This window comes from Lolium perenne, chromosome 4 (assembly GCF_019359855.2).
Source record: "Lolium perenne isolate Kyuss_39 chromosome 4, Kyuss_2.0, whole genome shotgun sequence".
NCBI classification, from domain to species: Eukaryota; Viridiplantae; Streptophyta; class Magnoliopsida; order Poales; family Poaceae; genus Lolium; species Lolium perenne.
The window spans coordinates 272,276,322-272,302,203 of record NC_067247.2 but is presented as its reverse complement, the minus strand read 5'-3'; the positions used below and the strand labels follow the sequence as shown (position 1 = coordinate 272,302,203).

The 25,882-nt window shown below is 43.9% G+C and overlaps 1 protein-coding gene across 1 annotated transcript; it reads right to left on the bottom strand.

Annotated features, from left to right (window-relative positions):
• Positions 1-22,167: 22,167 nt before the first annotated feature.
• On the bottom strand, positions 22,168-22,764 carry LOC127295441 (histone H4). Its single transcript, XM_051325397.2, has one exon. The coding sequence runs from the start codon at positions 22,682-22,684 to the stop codon at positions 22,373-22,375; it is 312 nt and encodes a 103-aa protein (XP_051181357.2). The 5' UTR covers positions 22,685-22,764; the 3' UTR covers positions 22,168-22,372.
• Between the last annotated feature and the right edge of the window lie 3,118 nt (positions 22,765-25,882).

Here is a 25,882-nt window from a genome sequence, read left to right as displayed (position 1 = left end):
CTAACCTTGCTTTGTTTCGTATGACAATGCCATTCTCATCTTGCTTGTTCTTGAATACCCATTTGGTCCCAATAACATTGATGCGATGATCCTTGGGTCTCTCAACTAGAGACCACACTTCATTATGAGTGAAACACTCCAATTCTTCTTGCATGGAAATTACCCAATCCGGATCAACCAAGGCTTCATGTACCTTGAGTGGTTCAAAACTAGACACAAAAGCATGGTGTTGACAATAAGTGATAAGTAATGCATGGTGTCTACGAGTTACCACTCCTTTTGAGATGCTACCAAGGACTTGATCTACTTTCATGTCACTTGCTCTTGTAGCGGCCTTGATCTTCCGAATGGTTCCTTCATGATCAATGAACTCATCTCTTGCTAGTACTTGATCATGAGGGACTTGAGCTTGGTCATGAGTTGAGGATCTTTCTTGATCATCATCATGGTCTTGCTTAGTGGGATGAGGATTTTCTTCTTGTTCTTCGGAATGTGACTCAACTTGAGTGGAGGATGGTTCTTGAGTTGCACTTGATGGTTCATCTTGAGTTGAGCAAGGCTCCACTTGGGATGTGCTTGATACTTCTACTCCATCACTTTGATCATCAGTATGAACTTCTGTGGGCCGGATGTGTCCAATGCCCATAAGCTTGATGGCATTAAAAGTATCATCATTACCTGCAACACGTGGAACAACTTGCTCCACTTGGGAGCCATTATCCTCCAAGAACACCACGTCACAAGATACTTCAATAGCCCCAGTGGACTTGTTGTAGTATCTATAGGCGTGGGAGTTCTCCGCATATCCAACAAATGTGCCCTCAATGGTTCTAGTTTCAAATTTACCGAGCTTCCCTTTATTGTTCTTAACAAGACATTTGCATCCAAAGACACGAATGTACATGACATTAGGCTTGTTACCTGCGAGAAGCTCGTATGGAGTCTTGTTATGGAGAGGGCGGAGGAAGAGCCGGTTGGAGTAGTGGACAACAGTAGAGATGGCTTCTCCCCAAAAGTTGTGGGGTGAGTTTAATTCACTCAACATGGTTCTTGCCATCTCAATGATAGTCCGGTTCTTCCTTTCAACAACACCATTTTGTTGAGGGGTGTATGGAGCTGAAAACTCATGTTTGATGCCCTCGTCATCAACAAACTCTTGCATGGTGTAGTTCCTGAACTCGGTGCCATTGTCGGTCCTAATCGCCTTGATCTCGGATTCATACATGCGTTGAGCCTTCTTGGCGAAGATGATGAACTCTCTATGAGTCTCATCCTTAGACTTAAGGAGAAAGACCCAAGAGTATCTTGAGTAATCATCAACAATGACAATTCCATACTTGCTCCCACCAAGAGTATCATAATGTGATGGCCCAAAGAGATCCAAATGGAGGAGCTCCAAAGGTCTAGATGTGGTGACGATGCTCTTGATAGGATGTTTCTTCTTGAGTTGCTTTCCGGCTACACATGCACTGCATACATGATTTTTCTCAAAAGAAAGCCAGTTAGTCCAACAATGTGCTCACCCTTTAGGAGTTGTTTAAGATTTCTCATGTTAACATGACCAAGGCGGCGATGCCACAACCAACCTTCGTCATGTTTGGCCGCCATTAGACATGTGGAGGGACAGGGGCTCTCTTTCGAGAGGTCAACCACATAAAGGTTGTTCTCCACATATCCAACAAGGACCAATTTGAAATTGTCACTCCTAAAGACTTTCACATAATAATTAGTAAAATATGAATTGTAACCGGCATCTGCAAGATGATATATAGAAAGCAAATTATAGCCAAGGGATTCAACAAGCATGACCGTCTCAAGGCACAAGTCCTTAGAAATTTCCACCTTGCTATACCCAAGTACCTTTCCCTTTGAATTGTCACCAAAGGTGATGCTTGACTTCTTGTTTACATCTTAGCACACATGTTCCTCCGGTCATATGATTGGTGCATCCACTATCAAACACCCATTTTGGACCACCGGAGGAATACCCCTACAAAATCAAGTGGAGGATTTAGGAACCCATTGATTAATGGGTTCCTTTGCAATGGCAACAATATCTTTTGGTACCCAAATTGAGTACCCTCTATAAGCATAGCCACTATGAGGGCCAACATAGTTAGCATAAACATCACCATAATAATCAACAAATAAAGCATAGTGATTGTTTGGCCCCGTGCGGTCACCACTAGTGGCTTTGCCCTTTGGGGCTTTGCCATCATTAGTGACCTTCTTGTTCTTTTCTTGAGGGGGCTTCTCCTTCTTGTAGTTCTTCTTCTTGTGGGACTTGGGAACATATCCAAGTCCAAACTTTTTATTGTTTGACCTTTGCTTACTCAAGAGGTCATCCAATCCCATCTTATTCTTGGCGGTGGTGAACTTTGCAAGTTCCTTTGTTAACATAACATTTTCCTCAAGAATAGTTGCTTTCTCACAAGAAGATTCATTAGGATGATAGTCGAGACCATATTTGGTCACCAAAGATTCAAGATATGCATTGGTCTCAACATGCAAAGATAGTTCCTCTTGTAAATGAACATGTTCCGCAACAAGCTTAGCATGCTCACTAGTAAAAGAAGTGGAGGAACTAGCAACCTTCTCAACAACAATGGGATCCTTCATTGATCCAAGAGCCTTCTTGTAGGTTTCTTGAAGTATGTCATGGTTCTCTCCAAGTTTCTTGAGCTCATCCTTGACAAGCTTGTTAGACCTTTCAAGGTGGTCAAGATCCCTAGTGAGAGAAGCATGAGCAACTTCAAGCTCCTTCTTTGAAGCATCGAGCTCTTGGGCCAATAATTGAGCCCTTTCAATAGTTTCTAGGTCCTTAACTTTATCAAGTTCAAATGTTTCAAGTTGTTGCTTAAGGCCTTGAGATCTGCACCTTTCGGTTTTAGCTCTTGTCTTAGGAGATTGAATCTCCGTTCTTTTTCATTCAAATGATATTCTAATTCCTCAATGGACTCATTCTTTTCTTTGAGGGAGTCCATCAGGAAATCAAACTTGACAAGAGCATCACCACGAAGAGTGCATCTTACTTTGTAAAGTTCCTTAAGCATAGCTAACTCTTCTTGATTTTCAGTTTCATCATCAAGAACACTAGATAAAGAAGGTGGGGGTTCCATTACCATTGTTTCTCTTGCCATTAGACAAGAGCCAACAATTGTAGAGGAGGGAGAGTCATCGGAGTCATCATCTTGAGTTATTCTTGCCATGAAGGAAGAACCAATATCATTCTCTGTGGAGTAATCCTTGGAGTATTCATATGTGAAGAGTGACCCGGGCTTGGAGAAAGCCAAACCGGCCACTCCGGCCTCCTTCTCCTCATCTTCCTCTTCTTCATCGGACATGTACCCGGCCCCAACAAAGGCTCTTCCCTTGTTCTTCTTGTATCGATCGTTGATTGGGTTTGGCTTCAATCTTGGCTTGATCCCTTTGACAAACTTTGGCTTGTCTACCCTTTTCTCATAAGGGCACTCATTTGCAAAGTGGCTATCTTCATCACAGTTGTAGAAGGTTCTCTTCTTCTCATTGAGGAGCATTGGAAACTTTGCCTTTTACTTCTTGGCAAAGAAAGCAAAGTCGGTAGCAATGTCACTAGTTGAAGTCATCTCTTCATCTTCTTCAATTTCATAGACTTCTTCTCTTCCATGGTCAGCTCTAGCTTTGAGGGCAAGGTTGTGTGAGGCTTCAAGGTTGTGTGTGGCTTCATTAACACGGTTCATTGCCATGAGCCTTTTTCATGTCTTGGCCATGTTTTCATTGGCCGCCACATAGGAGACTAGATCATCGGAGTTCAGATCAGCACTCTTGGTAATGATTTGCAAGTTGAGTGCAAGGTTGGTGTCTTCTTGCTTGACTGCAATCATGGCAATGACCTTGGACTTTATGAATGCTTCATTCATCTCAAAGCCATCATTGTACTTCTCACATCCAAGTCCCTTGACTTTCACTCTAAGAGCACCAAGCCTTGCATAGGCATCGGCCACGGATTCTCCTTCTCTAATCATGAACATAGTGGCCTCTTGCTTTGCGGACTCGTAAAGAGTCAATTGGATCAAATCGGTTCCCTCTTGGAGTACTACGATCTGATCCCACAACTCTTTAGCGGAGTCAATGTCATTGACTTGATCAAGGAGCTTGCGGTTGATGCCACTCCTAATCTTGTCACGTGCAGAGGCATTGAGTTGATGGTTGTAGAATTCCGTGGAGGTCAACCGAGCGGGATCTCGTGGCTTCCGGTATCCATCAACAATGATCTATCATAACTCCACAATGCAGCTGCGAATATGAGATTCCATATAAGATTTCCAAAAAGGAAAGTGAGTTCCATCAAAATGGGGAACATTCCCACTATGGTTTATATGAGGCATGGGTGAAGTGTTTTTGGGATAGTCATGGTTGACTTCATGAAAACTTTCCCGAGAGGCCGAAACCCCACTAGGAGTCCCACTAGTCAAGTTCTTAAGCATGGCAGTCATTTGTGCCATTTGGCTTTTTAGGTCATCCTCCTTTTTCTTTTCTCGGCATCATAGGCCAAGAATCTGGATTTCATTTCTCTAACCGAAAGGTTAGAGTCTTCATCCAGAACCTCGAATAGTTTATCCATCTCACTCTTAAGGCTGTGGAGCCCTTAATAAGAGTCCAGGTTTTGATACCAATTGAAAGTTCAGAGATGGTAAACCTAGAGGGGGTGAATAGTTTCTACATGTTTTAATTCTTTATTTGCAATATTAGGCTTTGCGGAATATAAAGATGAGCCTAATGCAAACTAGGTGAAGGAAATTATATGAGGATACAAATAACTAAAGCACGAAGGCTCTCACAGGCAGTTATATCACAAGTAAGGAGTTCGGTTAGAGATAACCGATAGCACGCGGAGACGAGGGTTTATTCCCGTGTTCCCTTCCTTTGCAAGAAGGTACGTCACGTTTGGAGGGGTGGAGGTCCCACGAAGGATTCCCCACGCCACGAAGGCTCACCCTATTCTCCGGAGCCTATCCCGCGAAGGAATAGCTCACTCACTTGTGGTAGACTTTGAGGTAGCCTCCAAACCTTCACAATCTTGTCAGGAGCAAATCCACATCCCGGATGCTTTCGGACCTCTCTTGCCCACCTAGGGTTTCCAAGGAACCCTAGAGAGCAAGTTTCTTGATGAATACAAGGGGGAATGAGATTTGGCTTGGTAGAACAGTAGATCGGGTCCTCCTCTATCGTTTCCCTGGAGGGATTTGAGTTTGGGTGGAGGGGGGAGATCTGAGGCTTTTGGTGTTTCTAACAATGGAGTATGAGAGAGAGAGAGAGAGCTCAAGAACAGCTGGTAGTGTAGTGCCTACCCCTTCAGAGGTAGAAGAAGGGGTATATATAGTGTCACTTGAATTCTGGTCGTTGCTCACTTGCCACGTCAGCAGATTCCTCGAGAAACCCCGTCAACCGGGCCTGGCGCCGGACAGGCCGGCGCACGGGCCGATCAGACCGGGCCAGGGACCGGACCGCCGGTCCAAACCGGATATGGGGCCGGATCCTTACCGGAGCAGCTTTTTTGGCATACTGGACATCGTCCGGTTGGCTCGGGTGTGGGAGCCGGTTGGACGCCGGGGCGCCCGGTCCTGCACTTGGTCCGACCGGGCCTGGGACCGGATCGGACGGTCCAAACCGGGCCGAAGACCGGACCCTGACCGGACGAGCGCCCGACCTTACTGGACTCCACCCGGTTGGCACCGGTCCTGGGGCCGGTCGGCGCCGGGCTGGCCGGTGCCAGGGCTGGTCTGACCGGGCCAGGGACCGGCCATGCTCTGAAAATCCTTTGTTGATTTTTCATCGAAGTGGGGGTTCTCCCATTGCCTTCTTGTTCCATTGATACACCATTATACCTCTTTGCCTAATACTTGGGAATCATCTTGTAGACATGTATTAGACCAAATATTCTAGAACGGTGTCATAGTTACCAAAATAATGGATAAGGGTAAAATACCCTTACAATATTCATAGTTATGAAAATAGTATTTTTGTTTTTCATGCAAGAGTGATAAGTATAGTACTTTGCAAGCAATTTGATAAAAATACTCAAAGTGACATGAGCAAGTGATGAACTTGCCTTTCTTGACTGCAAGATTATGCAGGCAAGGTCTTCGATACGCAATAACTCCAAATTCTGAAATAGCATCATCGTCCGGTAAGGACGATGTTTAAAAGATTGGTAAATATGCTATAATGCATAAATATGAGATGCAGTCGCTCTAAGCGTGACCTAACCCCGATGATTTAGGATTAGTGAGTTGGTATGATTGGTTTAGGGTGTGTTGCACTTTTAGAGTGATTCACAAACAAGGTCCTTATTAAGGTTTTGGTTAACTTGGTAGTATAAATAAGTAGTGCAATATATCACAACAATAATATTACTAGCACACAACAATAGCATTGTGTATAATCCTAACATGTACTGAACAATTGTTGGTTTTAGTACTATATGGCATGGTTAATGATTACTTACCATATACTTCAAAAGAATAAATTTTGAAGGACATGTTCTTTGATTAAGAACAAGTATGATAATTAGGTTTGTGGGGTTCTATGGTTTACTATGGTTCCAATTAGTTTCTGGAGTAAGGAGTTGATGGATCACAACATAGTTGGATTCATCAGCATCTAGAGTTTGTATGGTTTAGTTAAGCTTAAGCATCTTAAGCAATTGATTATAAATGGTTGCTACCATGGTTCGTTATATCTTACTGGTGATAGATAGCTATGGTTTATAGGTCCTATTAGGCAGGGTTGTTGACTACTCTCTATTTACTTCAAATGAATAACTTTTCAAGAACATATTACTTAAGTTATAATAATTATTTCAATTAAGGCTTGTGGTGCCTAGGTTTTATATTGGATCCTCTAAGTAAAGAATAATTGGTTCCTAAATAGGATGATTCATAATTATGAAGTACTTGTATGGTTTAGTGGAATATGGTTATGTAATGCAAAATATTGTTTCGTTGATGCTAAATACGGATAATTAAGTATAATTGCCTTGGTAATAGGAATTAGGGTTTATGTTTAATTGATCCTACTAAATCATCTAGGTTTTATTGGGATGCCTACATGGAATACCAACTTATTAGTGATATGACTTTTATATTTTATGTGGACATGGACATGCATTTAGTTGCTAATTATGGATCTATGAATGAAAAGAAAGTAACATGATCACATGTTATAACCTAGGGTTTAGGTTTAGAAGCAAATTGGGGTTCACATCAAATAATAGAGTTAGGGTTTTAGGGTTTTTATGAAATGATAAGGTTGTAATGTTATTCAACATGGAATTAGGGTTTCCTATTTGTAATGTGGTTCTTAAATTAATAATTTGATTATAAAGTTGAAGTTGAAATAAAAATAATAGTGGACTTGGTATTTTATTATTTTTAGAAGATTAATAATTAAGATAAATTTTATTTAAATTTAAATCCCTCTAATCAGGATTTAATAAGCTAATAATCAAGGAGAATTAGTTTTAGTGTTTTCTTTATTTACTTACTGGTTTTTATTTATTTTAGAATTTTTCCTAATTATTGAATTTTAATTGAATTTAGGATAAAAGAAAAGGCTTAAATAATAAGAGTTAAACACTTAATTTTTTATTAAAATAAAATTTTCATATTATATTTTTATTGGATAAATTTTATTTTTATGATACTTTTGATATCTCATTTGTATTTTTCTGAATTGAATGAATTTTATATATTCATGCACAGTTTCAGATATTTTCTGGAATTTGAATTAAATCAAAAATACTAATTGTACCGGTTGGATTCTACCTACTGTGGCTAACTGGTGGGTCATTGACCAAGTCAGTTGCCACGCAGGAAACGACCGGTCAACGAGCGCGAGATGGTCGGCGGCCAATCGGAGATGGTGCCGCAGTTTTAAGGCCCCCCAGGACGTGCGAATAGGTTTTTCCGAACCCTCTCTACGCGCTGAGACTGATGGTGGTGTTGGTTTTCCGAAGGGACCACCGGAGCTAGCTCCGGTGATGAACTTTGCGGCGGTGCTCTCCGGCGAAACATAAATCACTAGATACGGCTAACCAAATGATGCAAATAAAAGGGCTATGGGTGCGTATTCATACCCTGAATCTAATGATGTGGTCGGCGACGGTGATCGTTGACGGAGACAGCGAGGAATTCGCCGATTCCGGCGAGGTGTTGCGGAAGGGAACATTGAAATTGAGTCGATTCCTAGCTCCCGTGGATGTGTACTTCCTCACAGATGCTCTACACGTCGAGGCGCATCTCCTAAACCTCCTCACAGATGTTGGGGCGACTCCAGTCGTCGAGTTCTTCCTCGACGCCGGCAACCGGCAAGTGAAGATGGCGAGAGATTTAGAGAGATTGAGAGGGATTGGGATGGCGGAGATGAACAAGGGCAGCACGACAGTCCTCCTGGTGGATTTATAGGGCTCGAGATGGTCCGCAATGGCGGCACGACTACGGTGGCTGGTTGGGATGCACAATGATGTCAGCGTGGTATTTGGGCTTGAATCTTGGCGCACCGACTAGCAACGGATGCCACTGGAGTTCTCCTCGGCTCTGGGATGGTTATTGGCGTCTGGGGTCGAGCTTATCGACGACGAGGATGTGGCGACCGACATCACCACGCTGTCGAGCTCGGAGAAGAGGATGAAGACGTTTGTCTTCTTAACGTTGATACCGGTTGGGTATTGGGCTCGATTGGGTTGGCTTGTGGGCTGCTCGGTGGGCTGCTCGACCAGGTAAGGTTTGGTAAGCCCTTTTCCTTTTTCTGTTTTAATTCCTGTTTTCTAATTCCATTTTGAATTACAATTTGAATTCAATTTGGTTTGCAGATGTTTCTATCTATTTTAATTATATTAAAATTTAGGGATTTCTATTTGCGTGCCCTCGGTTCCTTGGTTGTGCTCAGTTTCCCCAGTTCCTTAGTTTTTCCTCAATTTTCCCCAAGACCTTGTCTGAAACCATCGCATGTGCTGTAACGGACAGTTGCCCGACGGTTGACCGTTATCTTCTGACTAGTGGGGTCACGTAGAGCCCACAAAGACACGTCAGACCATCCATCTTTATTTGACCGTAAGCATCGATGTATCCCTGACCAAAACGCGCACGAGTGGGGCTTCGGTATATCGAATGACAAGTGGGGCCATGACGCTGATACAAGGGGCAATACACGGGTAGGAATAGATTTTTAAACGGAGCTCTACAGCGATGGCACAGAGGAGGTGGCCTGCGGGGTGCCGAGATGAGATCGACGTCCACAAAGAACTGCATAAGGCGCGACCAGACGCATTAGATAAATATGAACTAGACGCGTTTAACCATGCAAAAAAGTGAAGAAATGGTCGACGACATCGACGACTACCTCAAAACTTTGTCTGACCGTGTCCGACACGAACGCGAACAATGTAGAGAAAACTAGTGTCTCTCCTTTCTGGCGTGTATAGATGGGTGCTAGAAGAGTGTGGTGGCGAAGGGAAAGACCTCGCGGTGGTCTGTGGCGTCCAGCATAGCGGGGCGGCGTGGCCGTGCCCACATCGGCGTGCATACATGTTCGGCATTGGCATCAGCATGTACGTTCGGCATTGGCCTCGGCGGTATCTCTGGTGTGTCAGTGATCGAATGAGGGGACGGTATTGAGGGTGCATCCCGACGGTGACCTAACAGTGGCGGCGAGCATATCCATTCTGACCATGCCGATATCGGCATCGTTTGGAGGTTGTGGTGCTCGAATCAAGGTGGGATTTGTTTCTTGTACGCCAAAATGAATTTGAAACAAGTTTCCTGTTGAAGGTTAGGTAACGAAAGTTTGTAACTAAGCCCAAAATTATACCAGCGCCATGGTGAGGTTCTTTTTGATAGAGCTATACGGTTGGGCAAACTTTTTTGACACTTTTTAGATAGGGTTCCTTGTTGTTACACGTATGGCATCATGTATGGCAAATTTGGGGTCATTTGGAGATGTTCGAAAAAATCACTTTGCTTAAACGCATGCCGTTTCGTCTCACTGAAACCAGCTTTTCTAACAAGGTGATTTTTTCTACCTTCTCTAAATGACCTCAAATTTCGTACAGCTGATCTTCTATACATAGATAGATAGATTGTTTCGTTTTTACATTTTTTGAACTTTTTATTTCCCTTTATAATACCCAATTGATTTTCAGGTCAAAACCTCGAAAAAGAGCATCATGTATGGCATCATTTTCGCCTTAAATTTCAAATTTTGTGAAACTTTCCCTTTTAGATATTTCTTGTTGTTATAGGTATGGCATCATGTATGCGAAATTTGGTTAGGTTTCACTGAAACCAGCTTTTGTAACAAGTTAGGTTTTTTCGACCTTGTCAAAAGGGATTTTTCCTACCTTCTCTAAATGACCACAAAAATCATACAGACGATTTTACATTTTTTGAACTTTTATTTCCCTTTATAATACCCATTTGATTTTCAGGTCAAAACCTCGAAAGTTAACATAAGTAGATGGTGAACCCTTCCAAACTTCAAATACAGAGATAGATAGATTGTTTCGTTTATCATTTTTACCGTGAATAGTAATGGCTACAAGAAATCGGTGATGGTTTATCATTTTTTGCGTGAAAAGTAATGGATACAACAAATCGGTGATGGTTTATCATTTTGTGCGTGAAAATTAATGGCTACAACAAATCGGTGATGGTTTATCATTTTTTGCATGAACAGTAATGCCTAAAGGAGTTTATAAATTTTAGCGCGTGAAAAATAATACACAAAACCGCCCTTTAGCATACTTAGAGAGTGGAAGGTAACCGCCGACAGAGAGAGAGAGGGGTTATCCTGCCCGTTAGATCATACGATCAATGGTCGGCGGGCACAATCCGCGTGACATGGGCTAGACCAATCAGGGCAATGTTGCACGTCTGCGAGAATTTGTGGAGGGAGAGGGCAAAACTGAGTAGTATCAAGAAACCAAGGGCACCTGTGTAATAAACAGACTAAGGGATTCAAATATGAGATTTTAAAAATGGAAAATGCGTGTTTTGTACAATGAAACCCATCTTGGCCTACCTCAAACTATTTGCAATACAAATATACATTAGTGTGAGAATTGTGGCCTCATTTAGACAAAGTATGTTTTGGGGAAAGCTGTTTTGGAAAGGGCTTATTGTGGAAAACCATGCACCTTCATAGCTACTAGGTGATTTGAGAAGTGGCAATTTGTGGTAAAACTTGATTTATCTATAACTTATCTATGTTTTGAGAAGTGGAAATTTGTGGTAAAGACTCCATGAGTAAGTGCCACTATTTTTCGAAATTTTTTGCACATTAAGTGACTCGTTTAACTAGTTAATTCCATTTGTTGACTCTCTGTTGACCAGCCACTTGAGGGTAAAACTGAGCATATTGCACTAGCCAGTATTAGCACTCAAGGGGAAAACTGAGCACACAAAAAATGCTAGTATAATACTCGAGGTTATACCTGAGTATATCTAAATTTCCAGAGTTAGACTCGAGGACGCGTGTTGCGGTGCAGAAATGGAAGACGTGCAATTGTTGACGCATAGACGCGGGTCGCGGTGCAGATGTCGAACAGTCAAAGACGTGCAATCGTGGACGCGTGTCGCGTTGCGGAAGTCCAAGACGTGCAGACGTGCAACGGTGGACGCATAGGACGCGGGTCGCATTAACCACCCCTCGCCTTTATGGACGCCTCCTCCCACTATCTCTGTCACTCTCACTCTCACTTGCCCACGCAATGCCGCCTCTCTCACGTCCCATCATCTTCTCCAAAGCAAAAAACCCTCTCCCTCTCCCTATCCTCTGCCGGCGAGATGGACAAGGAGAATGCTAATCCCATCGTCCACGACGTCGTCGGCTCCAAGCGCGACGCCTCCCTCTTCGACGCCGTCCCCTCAACGGACGTCACCGCCTCCTCCACCGGTGCATCGGAGGCTGCTGCCACCGGTCGCGGTCAGCTCCCGCCGGGATATGACCCCTACGAGTATGTGTTGTACGTCCCGCCCCCGAACCCCTACGACACCTCCATGGAGGACGCATGGAGCGAGGTAACTACGGTTTGGTTCCTTTTTTGTTCCCCATTCCTTTTTGAACCCTATTTTTGCTGGTGTAGATGGATCTGTAGATGGATGGGTATTGGGCTAATATTTGCGCCGATTTATTCCATTTTGCTTTGATCCCTTCTTGATTTTATTTAAGATTTGGGGTTCGGCCGTTCGGTTAATTTATGCAAGTAATAATGGGATCTCAATCAGTTAATTTATGCAAGTAATCATGGGATCTCAATCAGTTATTTTATGCACGAATCAAAAGATATCAACCTTTTAATTTTGCCAATAATCTGGAATGTGTTCAAGTTCAGATCTGGAATCTGTTTCTTTGCCTATGATGAATCGGTGGGCACAGATTTTTACAGGGAGGGTTCAGCGAACCATTTCTGTGTACAAATCTGTTGTTCATGAGCTTTGGTACGCTGACTACATCCCTGTAGACATATAATCGTGTCCACTCTAACTGTGGCTGCCTCTGTTTTTCCTAACTTTGTTATCATGCACGTTAGTCATCGTTGCAACTCATTCACTAATAGTTCCCGTTTGATATGGATCAGCTGTCTGGCAGCGACGTCGGCAGCGACGACGAGCACCATGACATCAAGACTCGCCAGGTGCTGCGGAGGCTGCAGGTCGTCCAGTGTGTCTCCTACTTCGCCAAGGGTGTCTATAGGTGCCCCTTCTGCACTAGGAGGCTCGGCGGCACTGACTTCAACTGCCTCCTCACGCATGCCGAGAACATCGGCAACACCTTCCCCAAGGTCGGCGCGTCGGTGAACCCTCACTCCTTCCGCGCCAAGCACAAGGCGCTCGGCATGCACCTCCGCAGCTTCCAGCGGGTGGAGATCTCCGGCGGGCGCATGCCTCCGCTCAAGCCCAAGGTGCCCAAGTGGAGCAACAAGTTTAGGCAGAGCCAGATGGGGTAGGCGGAGTCCTGGACGCAGGTCTTCCGCCGCTCCTCCATTTTGTTGTTGGGATCCCTTTGTTGTTAGCTAGGGATCCCTTGTTGTTATGTTGTTAGTATGATGGTGCTGTGAAGAACCTCGAACCTGTTACTATGTTTGGCTGCTGTATGCAGCTTATTATCTAGGTAGGGATCCCTATTATCTATCCCTATTCTACTATATGACTGTGTGAATTTATCGTACATTCCCTGTAGATTTGCTTCTAGATTTAACTACATACATATGGACCAGATGGAGTACTAGATTTGCTGCCATATTGGGCAAACAACGAGGGCCAAAAGGCACAAATAATTGATACTAATTAGGTGAAAAAAGACAGAGAGAAGGAGGCGGAAAAGGTACTCTTAAAAGGGAAAATTCCAATTTGGGCCGAGAGAGACAAAACCTAGCTCCTGCTCACGTGCAACCAAACGCTATCTCGTCCTATCCCACGCGGTCCCTTTCTACCAGCCTCACGCGACGCGGGCCCACACGACACGACCCCACACGTCAGCACGGAACGGTCAACTAAACAGGAATCCTGCCGTCTGAGCTGCTTCTGCGGGTTTCAAACAAGGACTTGGGGAAAACTGAGGAAAAACTAAGGAGCTGGGGAAAACTGAGCACAACTAAGGACCCGAGGGCACAGAAATAGAAATCCCTAAAATTTATCAAATACTTGTAAGTATTATTATGATACATATTAGGAGATTTGTATGGGTTTTAATATATTAGTTTATTACTTACTATTAGAATTTGGATTAAACATTCATATGGGCATGAATTTGAATATCACCTTGGAAATATTCAAATTATTTTCCAAATGATAGTTTTCTTACCTAGTGATATGTAGGGTTTTATTTGGTATTACTTTGCAAGAAAAAAATTACAAAGTAATACTTATTTATGGATTTCTATTAAGAAGGTGATTTAATGGCATGATTTCATGTGCTTAAATATATCTAAGGATATGGACATTCTAAAATATAATTGGTGGAATATATAAAGGTGTGGTCTTATATTCTTATAGGTTTTCTATTATGTTTCCCATAAAAGAATGTATGCTCTTTATATTCAAGTTTGAGTGCATTTAAGGTTTTACCCACTTGTCTCACAAGATTGAGTATGATTCTTATAATGATTGCTTGGTTAAATCTCAAGGATTTAAGGTTAGGCTTAGTTATAAAGCTAATCAACTAATCATTTTACTAGTACTTGAGTTTAGATCATGATCTTAAAGTTTACTTACATTCACTAGTTGAAGTATAAGTGAAATAGAGATGTGATCTCTAAGTGGTACACAACTATAGGTTGGAATCTGATATAGGGTTTTAGGTGTGGCATATAGAATATGTCAAGTTGACTAGGGTTTGATATTCCTCCCATTAATAGGATGGTTACCTCAAAGGATCACTTAGTTTTATATAGAGGCTTGACTAGACAAGGTCTTGATATCCTTCATGTGTTTCACTACTTAAGATGTGGAGAATGATCTAGGGTTGCTCACTTAGTAGTCTCAATATGATTTCATGTGATTGATGATTTCTGCTTATTATACAGGGTTTAACTTATGGCTTATTCTCCTATTTCTCCAAAGCATAATCATGGCATTATCATGATCAACTTATTCTTAATAGCTCCTTACTTAAATTTCTTAGGGTTTATGATCATTACCCAATGGTGATGATCATGCATGGTATGGGCTTCCCAAAGTATCACTAGAAGTATTTGGCTAGGGTTATACCAATTATCTCTCTCACTCCACAAGGACTTGGACTATAATCTAGGGTTCTACTCAAGGAATGATGATGTGATTATCTAAATATGTGGTCTTCCTAAGAATTCTACCTTCCTATCTTCTGTAGCTTGTTCTTCAGGAATTCTGATAAATCCGCATCTTGTGGTATGCCTCCACCTCCTAGCTGCTTCATCTTGGTCCTATCTAAAACATGGAGTGGCCCAACTCTTTGGTTTGCTTGTATCATGGTACAATATGATGAAATGGATGAGGTAGAGGATCCTTTTATAGGCATGGGCATGCTCTAATATCATGACACATAGGTGGGTGACTCTTGTTTTGATTTGATGAGTAAGGTGATTGGTTGTCATGCTCTCATCCATAGCAATCCTTTAAGCATGAGGTGGCATAGCTTAGGATTCAAGCTATGTAGATATTTTCATCCTATGTGGCATGGGTATTATCCTCTCATGTGATTTGTTTTTGGATAGCCAAGTGGCTTTTGTTACTAAATATCTTGTGAATGACTTTATGATTGTGGGTGAGTCACTATATCATATGTGATTGTATTTATATTATAGTTGGGATCAAAATGTCAAAGATAAGGATTATACCCCAATTTTAAATGGTGATTTTTGATTTCACCAAGGAATGATCATATGAGTTTCAAAATACTCATAGTTTATTTTATTCAAATAGTTTAAACTATAATTCGTAATGTAAACGAATTTAATTTTGTGATATTCCACATATTTAATAAGTTATGATTAAAATCAGAATGTGTGGCTTTTATGCACTTAGGTCCTTGTATTTTACCATATTTGGTAATAAGTTTTAAAGTGAATTCAATTATACCCCAAGGTAGTTGCTCAACTTTTAAGTGTTGATAATTTAGAGTTTGTTTATTATCTCTTCGATGGGTATAGACCTCTCCCATCTCTAGGGTTTAATGATAAGCTTGTGTTGGTGTTAAATTCAAAAGTTTAGTTCAAGAAATACCATGAGGTTCATGGTAGGAATATTTATTTGTTAAAGACATGGAAAATATAAGTCAAGAATGGTTTCTCATTTGTTTCTTGTTCTTTGATTTATAGTTGCATATGAATCAAGGTGTTAGTGCAAGGAATACCCTATTATGATCTTTTAGAAGATCAAGCAATTGATCATTGCTTAAAGTGTTGTTGTGTTGGTTTTAGTTCCATTTGATCTAACCTATAGATCAAATCATCTCTACCCAAAACAAGATTTTTTGCAAAGATCACATTGAGGTTTATAGCACTTGACTTGATGAGTTACTTCAATTCCATCAAGTCAAGTGAAACTTCAGTCACTGTGACATGTTTTATTTGAAAGCGCGAAACTTCCCCATATTTTCTATGCATGAATGCAATGCACACATATGTTTCCTCTCTTTTGTAACCCCAAATCATGGGATATTACAAGTTGCCCACTCAGGATAAATGTCATCGGTGAGATAGTATCTCATTGTGTACTCATTGTCCATGACTTTGTAATTGCAAGTTGGAGCATCACCTGAAGATAGTCTTGCAAATAAAGGAGACCTTGAAGCACATTGATGTCATTGAGTGTTCCCGGCAACCCAAAATATGCATGCCAAATCCATAAGTCCTCCGATGCCACGGCCTCAAGCACAATGGTAGCATCATGGCTTTTACCACAATACATTCCATGCCATGCCTTTGGGAAAAATTTCCATGTCCAATGCATGCAATCTAGGCTACCAAGCATGCCCGGCCATCCCCTTTTTTCATTCATCTCCATCAATCTCTTTGTGTCATGCTCATTCGGAGCTCGAAGATACCAACCACCATACAAAAAGATGACCATCTTGGCAAACTTACGCACGGACTCCGTGGTTGTATCTTGGCCAATGCGAAGATACTTGTCTGTATAGTCCGCGGGTATGCCATAGGCGAGCACCTGCATTGCCGCCGATATCTTCTGAAATGCACTAAATCCCATGGTGTCGGTTGTGTTTCTACGCCGCTTGAAATAGTTTGAGTTGGCCTCACAATCTTTCACTATTTTCACAAACAAGTCGCGGCGCATTCGGTACCTTCTACGGAAGAGGCGGGGTGGATATGTTGGTACCTTGCAAAATAGTCTTGCATGAGTTGGTCGTGGCCGAGAGCGCGGTTACTAGGGATGCAAGTGCGACCCATCTTCGACCCCTGCCTCCGATCAAGCAGCATCGCGTGGTCCTGAAGATCCTTCACGGTGACGAGAGCAACCGTCATATCGATGCCATCGTCTTCAAGCAGCTCTTCGATGTCCAAATCATCCAAAGATGACCAACCGGAACTGTCGGACATCGAATTGTCCATGATCGCATCCATCTAAATACCGAGACACATACAATTAATCTAACTAAAATGAACCAAAAACAAAAATACAAAAGAAAACGTTTTTCTTACCGTCGCGGGTGGGGTCGAAGGCCGGGGCGAGCTCGTCACGAGCGGGCTCATCGGCGGCGCGGCGGGGTCGGAGGAGGACGGGCTCGGGGCGGGAGAGGCGAAGGCGCACGGGAGGCGGGGCGAGCTCGGGGTGGGAGAGGCGGAGGCGGACGGGGTTGGAGGCGGCAGGGTCGGAGGAGGATGACCTCGGTGCTGTCGGGCGGGCTCTGGGTGGGAGAGGCGGAAGCAGACGGGAGGTGGGGCGAGCTCGGCGCGGTAGAGGCGGAGGCGGACGGGAGGCGTGGAGAGCTCGGGGCCGGAGAGGCGGAGGCGGACGGGAGGCGAGGCGGGGCGGGCTCGTCGACGACGGAGGGAGACGAATCGGGGCGGAGGGCGAGGCAGCGAGGGCCAGCGGCGAGTCGGGCGGCGGGGCGAGCTCGGCGGAGGACGAATCGGGGTGGCGGCAGCGGGCTTGTCGACCAGAGGAGGAGGAAGGGGAGGCTAGGGAAATTTTAGTCCCGCGAGCGCGCGTTGACCAGATTGAAGGGCCCTTCAGTTTTGCCTCTGGACCTGCACTAGTCCGTGCCTCGTTTCGGCCTCAACCCTCAAAAAGCAGTTATTTTGAGGATTTGACCAGTTTAAGGGCACTACTAGTGATGCTCTAAGGCGTATTAGCCACTCGCTAAGGATGTCGGGGATTTATCGAAATTTAAATGTATCTATATACTAAAGAGTGTCTAGATACATCTAAATTCACCTATATTTTGCTATATACTATTTATGAAGTAAATACGTAGTATACAAACTATATAGTTTTTCGAGTATATGTTCAAACCTAGTATAGATATTTACTATTCTCCATGTACATTTTATAAATCTTACCATTTTGAAGTTTTAAGAACGTGCATCTAAATCCACACTTTTTCAATATCCACAACTAGATCTGGGTATGGGCCTGACCACAAGCCCGGTGATCGGGCCGGGCTTGGGCCTCAATATTTGCCCAAAGCATAGCCCAAAGAGCATAGGCTGGGTAGGCCTGAATTTCCTAGTACGATTTTTAGGCCCAACCCAAACCTTGGTCGGGCCGCCTGACTTGGTCTGACGTTTGCCCAGTTATCAATAACATACGCCTTCTTGTTTTCTGAGATGATGTCTTTAGTGGTTTCAATCTAGAGTTTTACACTATAGTTTGTTCCCATGTATCTACGCAACTAACTTTAGCTATGTCAATCGGAATAACTGTCAACACTGCAGAAGTCCACAGGTCGGCTATGTCAATTGAAAAGGGCCAAGTTCAAATGAAATTGAAGCTAGAATCGGGAACTCGAAGGTCTTGCCCCATTTCAATTTGAAGCAATGGTTATATTCTGTAGCCTAGAACACGTAATATTTCGCATTAAGATTCTGCACGTACTACATATGGAGTTTAAAAAGAAAAACTTCACATATCTAGTATTATTTTTGATTTTTTTTTTTTTTGAAACAAAGGGCTTCCTGGAGATCGTCCTCCATTTGGTGTTTCCATCTGGTACACTACTTATACAACTGATTATGTCCGCTTATACCAAGCTTATGAATTTAGAATAGAATGCCAGCCATCAATGTGCTTGGCTAGTTGACTTGCACCTGAGTAACTACAACTTGATGTAATGTTCTGTGATTCATCGGAATCAATCAATCATCTGTTCTTTGATTGTCCCTTCGCTAAACTTATTTGGAGAGTTATTCAGTTTACTTTCAATATTGTTCCTCCAACAAATGTTACAAATATGTTTGGAAATTGGTTAAATGGAGTTGACAAAGTGTCCAAGTTCAGAATTAGAATTAGGTTTTGCGCGCTTATGTGGGCTATATGGAACTGCCGCAATGATATTGTCTTTAACAAGAGTACGAACTCAAAAAATTTACAGGTTACCCGTATGGTCTCACACTGGATCCACGAATGGTCGCTTTTACTGCCGGAGACGCAACGCGAGCCTATGCATGCTGGATGCCGCCGGCTGGATGCGGTGGCACGGGCTATATACAACCAGGATGGTCAAGGCGTCTGTTAAACGACTTTCAGATGTATAAGCGAGTCTCTCTTATTTTCCATTGGCTAGTTTTTGTGTACACGCTTTGTGATTCGTGAATTGTAAAACTAAGGATTATGTTATCTGGGTAATAAAAAAGGGCTGCGTGCATCGATTGATGCAGAGGCCGGGGTCAGCCCCCATTTCGAAAAGAAAAAAAAATGTAATGAACACGACAGGACTTCAATTTAAAGTAAATGGTGAAAAATCATTCCAATTTCTATCCTGTGCTAAACATACATAACCGAATTAATTGTATCACGGAAACATATAATTTTATTTAATTTTGCAAATAAAGATAATAAAATGGAGATTACTTGCCTAATTACTTCAGGTAGTTAGAAAATGTTTACAACCAAGTTGGTAGCAGGAGGAAGCGGACAAGCAAATCATTTATATCCATCATGCCAAGCTTATAAATCTAGAATACAATGCCAGCCGCCAATAGAAATCATGTGAGAAATAAGGAAAAATATATTCTTAAATAAGGAGAAAACCTATAAAAGAATAAAACAGCCTATGTGCTTGCCTAGTTGGCTTGCACCCCGAGTACCTACACCTTGATATAAGGAATACGACGGGATTTCAATTTAAAGTAAAAGGTGAAAAACTATTCCAATTTCTATCATGCACTAAACAGAGGTCGGAAATAATTGTATTGCCGAAACATACGGTTTTATTTAAGGGGGCGCCTAAGGCTGAGTCGACTGAGACGTAACTAAATCTCAGTCGACGAGCGATCGTTCTCTATGTGACGTTGACATTCTATTCGTATTTTTAGAGGTTGGTCCGTTCGGCGTCGTGTTATTTATCCATGGCTTCCTTTCTCGTGTTGGGCCACTGCCACTAGCTTTTATATGGGCCGAACAATCTGGGCGTTCTACTCTCCAACGAGTGTGAATGAGATGGTCCGTCCATTCCTTGTGGTCAGCCTTATAAAATTTAGAAGACACTTATTATCAGTTGCAATCTATATGCAATTAGAAAAGTCATAGTTGCAACCCATGTGTAATTAGAAAAATTCCAGTTGCAATGCAACTAGAAAAATCGCAGTTGCACCGATATGGAATTGATAAAAATTCAATTGCAACCTATATGCAACTGGACAAATCTCAGTCACAACCGATATTCAATTGGAAAATTTTGAGTTGCTACGCATATGCAACTGGAAAATTCTTATTTCCAACTAACATGTAACTAAAAAAAATCAGTTGCAACCCATATGTAACTAGAGAAATCTCGGCTGCAACCGACATGATACTGAAAAGATCTCAGTTGCAACCCATATGCAATTAGAGAAATCTCAGTTGCAACCGACGTGCAACTAAAAAAATCTCAGTTGCAATCCATGTGAAATTATCAAAATCTTAATTACAACTTGTATGCAACTGAAAAATCTAAGTTGCAACCGACATGCAACTGAAAAATTATCAGTATCGGACTATTTCTATAAAAAACACCTGAAGATGTGCATTGATTAACACAAGCAAAAAAATGTGGAGACAAAGTAGGACACGTGAAGGTTGTAGGGGAAATGGGAGAAATGAAATCAGAAGAAAATAAAAATAAAACTGGTAAACCTGATAATTCCTTGCAGACTTTGCTCCCCTTAAACAGCAAAAACCATATACAGCATAACCCAAAAGGAACAGCCCACACGTGTACAAAAGGGCCTAACTCTGTGTCAGGAAAAAAATGAACGGAAGCCCATATATACGTGCAAAGCCATGCACAGAATGGCAGCGAGACTGAAAAAACGGCCCACAGGTGCCTCCGCTCGGACGGGTGAACATCTTTAGCGATTAGAGACAAATGACAAAACAAAGCACAAATCTTACAGCTAGAATCGACTGAGATTTAATAAAAATCAGGCGCCTGATTTCTAGCAAAACCGTTTATTTAATTATGCAAATACACATAATTATATGGAGATTGTTTCTCTAGTTACTTCAGGAGGAAGTGGACTCGTAAATCCTTAATCTCTATGGAAGTTAAACACCAAACAAGACATAATTATCAGTTGCCTGCTGCTCGGCCTATATCAAGTCGGCGAGGCAGTTAAGTCTTGTACAATGGCCTAATTCTCTGTTTAGCATAACCATCTTTTGAAATGATATTAGATCAAAATTTTAGTGCTCCAGAAAAATCTGCACCCAGAATATATCTAGAGAGTGCCGACATTCTTTTCATGTAAACATGTGCATACAGATTCTGAACAGGACTGCTTTAAAAAAAGATTCTGAACAGGACTGAAAATGTAGCAAAGATGGGTCAAACTCGAAATAACTTGTACTCCGTAACATATTGCTGCGAACAAGATCCATAGAGGTATGTCCACACAAAAAGTTTGATAATCGGTTGGTGCCCCTGTATCCAGGGTATTTATATATTTCTACTGTTTGGATCTGAAAACCTGTTGGGTCTGGTACCAAATTAACGGCTGTATTCTGCTTTTGTCTGAAACTGACTCAAGAACTGATACTGCACTTGGGTTTGGTTCGAACTGAGGTTCTTAATTATGTGCCTCTTCTCTCATCACCGGGTAAAACAGAGATACGCCTGATCTTAAACGAGTCAATGAAACCTAGTGAACAATGTGCTAACTGCTGACAGTGGTTTTCGTTTTCCTCGAGCCCTCTCTCTGGGCTTGTCTTCTGTGATGTAAACACAGATGTATTCCTTGTACACCTTGGTACAATTAATTCTCTCTCTTAATAACAGGTAACAGGTGGCAGGTGCTTCAAGCTTACTGTAGCACCTTGATTTCAGCTAGTTGTTCTTCGTGGCAATTTTTTATCCCATGATTTTTTTCAGTAAAAGATCCCAAAGCAAGAACATGTGCAGTTGAGTTGAACCATGCCCTCGGATAACATAACAACATGCATCAAAACAAAAGCAAATGACGGGAATGAATCGTAAGAAATAAGATTGGGGATGTTAGATCTGAACCAAATAACATTAGCTCTGCAAGAGATTTGCAGTGATTACATACTTGGAAGGGATCCAACACGACGGTTCATCCCTAGGACACGCGACAACAACAGGCAGGCAGATACTACAGCAGAAACAGAGATCCGACGACCAATCCCTCAATTAAAACACCTAGCTAATCCAGACGGCCTGGTGGCGAAGCCTGGGTGGCCTAGCCGCCGAAGCCGTAGAGGGTGCGTCCCTGGCGCTTGAGCGCGTAGACGACGTCCATGGCGGTGACGGTCTTGCGGCGCGCGTGCTCAGTGTAGGTAACTGCATCACGGATGACGTTCTCCAGGAACACTTTCAGCACACCACGGGTCTCCTCGTAGATGAGACCAGAGATTCGCTTGACTCCACCACGGCGAGCCAGACGGCGGATGGCTGGCTTGGTGATTCCCTGGATGTTGTCACGCAGAACTTTCCTGTGTCGCTTGGCGCCGCCCTTGCCGAGCCCCTTGCCGCCCTTGCCGCGCCCAGACATCGCCGGAGGTCTCGGAGTCGGAGGGGATTGGTGGCGTTTTTTTTGTGGTTGCTGTGGTGGCAGGGATGAGGAGATGTGGTGGGTTGAGCTGGGTGGGGGTGGGCTTTTATAGGAGGGAGGACTGTGGTCGAGCTTGCCGGGGCGATCCGCGTGACGCCGGGTTGCAGCCGTTGGATGCGGATGGATGGTTGGGATTCGGGGGCGCGGGGTCGCGCGGATCGGTGACCTGGCGGAGCGGGGAGCGGGAGGTGTGCTTTTCGTGTGAGGGAGTGGCGGGACTGCGCGCGGTGTTCGGTCGCCAAATTTTGGACGGCCATTGGCGATGACAGTGGGCCCCTGTGCTCAGTACATGTCAATCCATCGATAGTGGGGAGTGGGCCAAACCAACTCTTTTCAGTCTTGAGGAGTGGGAGCATAGTGGGTAGTAACATATGTGTGGTGTCATGTAAAGTCATATTAATTAGGTTGTAGACTCATCTAGTTTTGGGAAATGTGATGTTATGGTAACATAGCTAGTTACCACAATGCTCTCTTTCCTCAATTAATAACATGCCATGTCATCAAAATGCTTAGTTGGCATTGCATGTAGTTCTATGTTACTACCTAAGTTACTCCCACTATGAGTAGTCTAAAGTCATCTTCAACGGCGTTCCGCAAACAAAACAAAAATGTCATCTTCAACGGCCAACGCAAATCAGCAAATCCAATGTGATCGGCATCCGTTGCCTTAGCCCGCATACAAAAAATTGATCACTTTTAATCGCGCATCTGTTTATGTCTGGGGTGATCAACGCATAACATTTTTACCTGATTTTTTTCCTTTTTTATTTAACTATAGATAGAAATATTACACAAACTATAGTTTGAAACATGGTTAGAACATTGCAAATGAGAAACCTAACTAGTCTTTGCCTCGTTGATTTCGTGTTTTCGATATAGTATAGTTATTTTTTATTTCCTAAAGGTAATTTAGTGCTGCCATTCTTGGGAGGGAAGGATGGCGTCGCCACCAAGCAACCTAGCTCCGTCTGCAAGCAATCTAGCTCCGCCCGCAAGCAATCTCGCTCCGCCGCCCTGCAACCTAGCGCCGCTGGAGACCACTTCCCTCGATCTACACCTTCCGCGGCAAACTCTTCCCGTCTTCAGTGAATCGCGGCCGCTATTTGAGCGCGCAGTGATTCTCCGATTTGTTCGGGATGGTTTCATCGTTCGTACTCCTGGGATTGCGATTTGGGACTCCTCGATTTCGCGTTTTTACGATTTGAATCGTAATTTCATCGCCGAATCTGATCACAATGTTTCTGTTCTTTCGAGTGGAACAGCGCGGGAGATCGGAGGATTTCAAATCTTGTTCGGCCCAAGTATTGGATGTGGGTTGGACCGAATTTTTTTGGGTCGAGCCCAACGTTCTCACTCGGCCATTAGTCGCAGATGTGAGTGGATCTCGTTGCGACATGGATCTGGAGCTCCCCCAACCTCCCCAATGGCGCCTTCTGCTGGGCCACAGCCCAATACTGTTCATCGAGCCCCGCTTTTAGCATGTGATGCGGAGAGGGTCAGGGTAAACCCTAACTCATTTGGCACTGGAGCGGTGGTTTTCGTCGCATCGCCTACATCCCCCAGATCTGCTCTCCCTCAACCACCTCCTCCCCGTCGCTGGTCTGGGACTACCACCGGCGACAGTAGATCGTTTGCTCAGATCGCCGCCCTGCCGCGGATGGATCGGAGATTTGGAGGCCCGCGCAGATCTCCTCCAAGGAGAAGCAATTACTTCGGCTACCGGCCAAAGGCTGGATCTGATGCCGACCGAAGAGATGAGCAGCGCCGCTGGGAAGATGAGCGCCGCCGTGATGAAGAATGGCGCCGCGAAGACGAGAATCGACGTCGTGAAGAGGAGCGGCGACATGCAGATCAAGAGCGACTCCGATTTGAGGAGCGCAGAAGGCTGGATGAGCGCAGGCGCCTTGATGAAGAGCGCCAACGTGAAGCAACCCGTATTTCGGAGAGGGTAGCGCGCGAGCGTGCCCTTGCCGAGAGATCTCGCAAAGATGATGATCTGCGTGCTCGAGATCGATGGGCACATCGTTCGGAGATGGTCCCTGGTGCCACCTCCAACCTCAACTCCGCTCGATCTGCTGATGTAAGTCCTGTAGCCCCATCCTTGCCATCATCTAATACTGTTGCTGCAGATGTGTGATACGTCTCCGACGTATCGATAATTTCTTATTGATAAGGGCTAAGCCCCGGGATGTGCCCGATCTTCACGGATTTGGGTGGATCTCGTGGGGGAGGTGGATGAACACGATGAACACGACGAACGCGGCGGGGAATTCGTGGGGATACAACACACACACGCACACAAACCGGTTTTCCCTCGTAGGCCCGATACACCTACTCGATAGAGGTTGCGAGAAAAGACCTTCCGGTAGAAGTCCCGCAAAGAGATCGACAAATCGAAACGCGCGAGATCTAGAAGGGTGAAAAGACCGGAAGGTTGATAGAAGTGCAAGCAAAAGACCAAAAGGTAGAAGTGCAAGCAAAAGATCAACAAACGGTAGAAGTCACCAAAGAGATCATCATACGTCGATAAGGAGCCCGGGTGGATACAAGATCATAGATCTAGGGTTTCCCACATGGGTAAGAGCAAAGCTCAAGTTTCTTCTTAGTTCATCTCTAACCCTAATTCGTGGCTGGGGGTGCCCTATATATAGAGCCCAGATCTGAGGAGGGGTAACTTAGTCATTTATGAAAAGTACACAGCCACAGGATTTAAATGGGTGGTCCAGATGTAATGGGCGTCGGGGAGGCCGGCGGTTTGCGGTGCTTCAGCGGCGATCCGGTGCTCCGGCAGCGATCGGTGCTTCGGCTGGCAGTGCCGGGCTGATCCGGCCGGCCGTGCCGGGGTGCTCTGGGCGGCAGTGCCGGCCTGATGGTGGCGGCAGTGCCGGCCCTGGGCGACCTTCTCCATTTGATGGCGATCCTTCTTCTTCTTCTTCAGTTCCTTGGTGAGCTTGGTACCTGATGATACATAGAGCACTTGCATGAGGTAGCAAGCCATCCAATGGGGTATCGAGATCAAGGGTAGTGAGGATTGAGTTCACCTTATCATGTAGCGCTTTGACTCGAGCCCGTGTCATCGGTCCACTTGGGGGACTTGTTGGTCTTGGTGTAGCGTCGTCGGTGAGCGGGGCTACATCA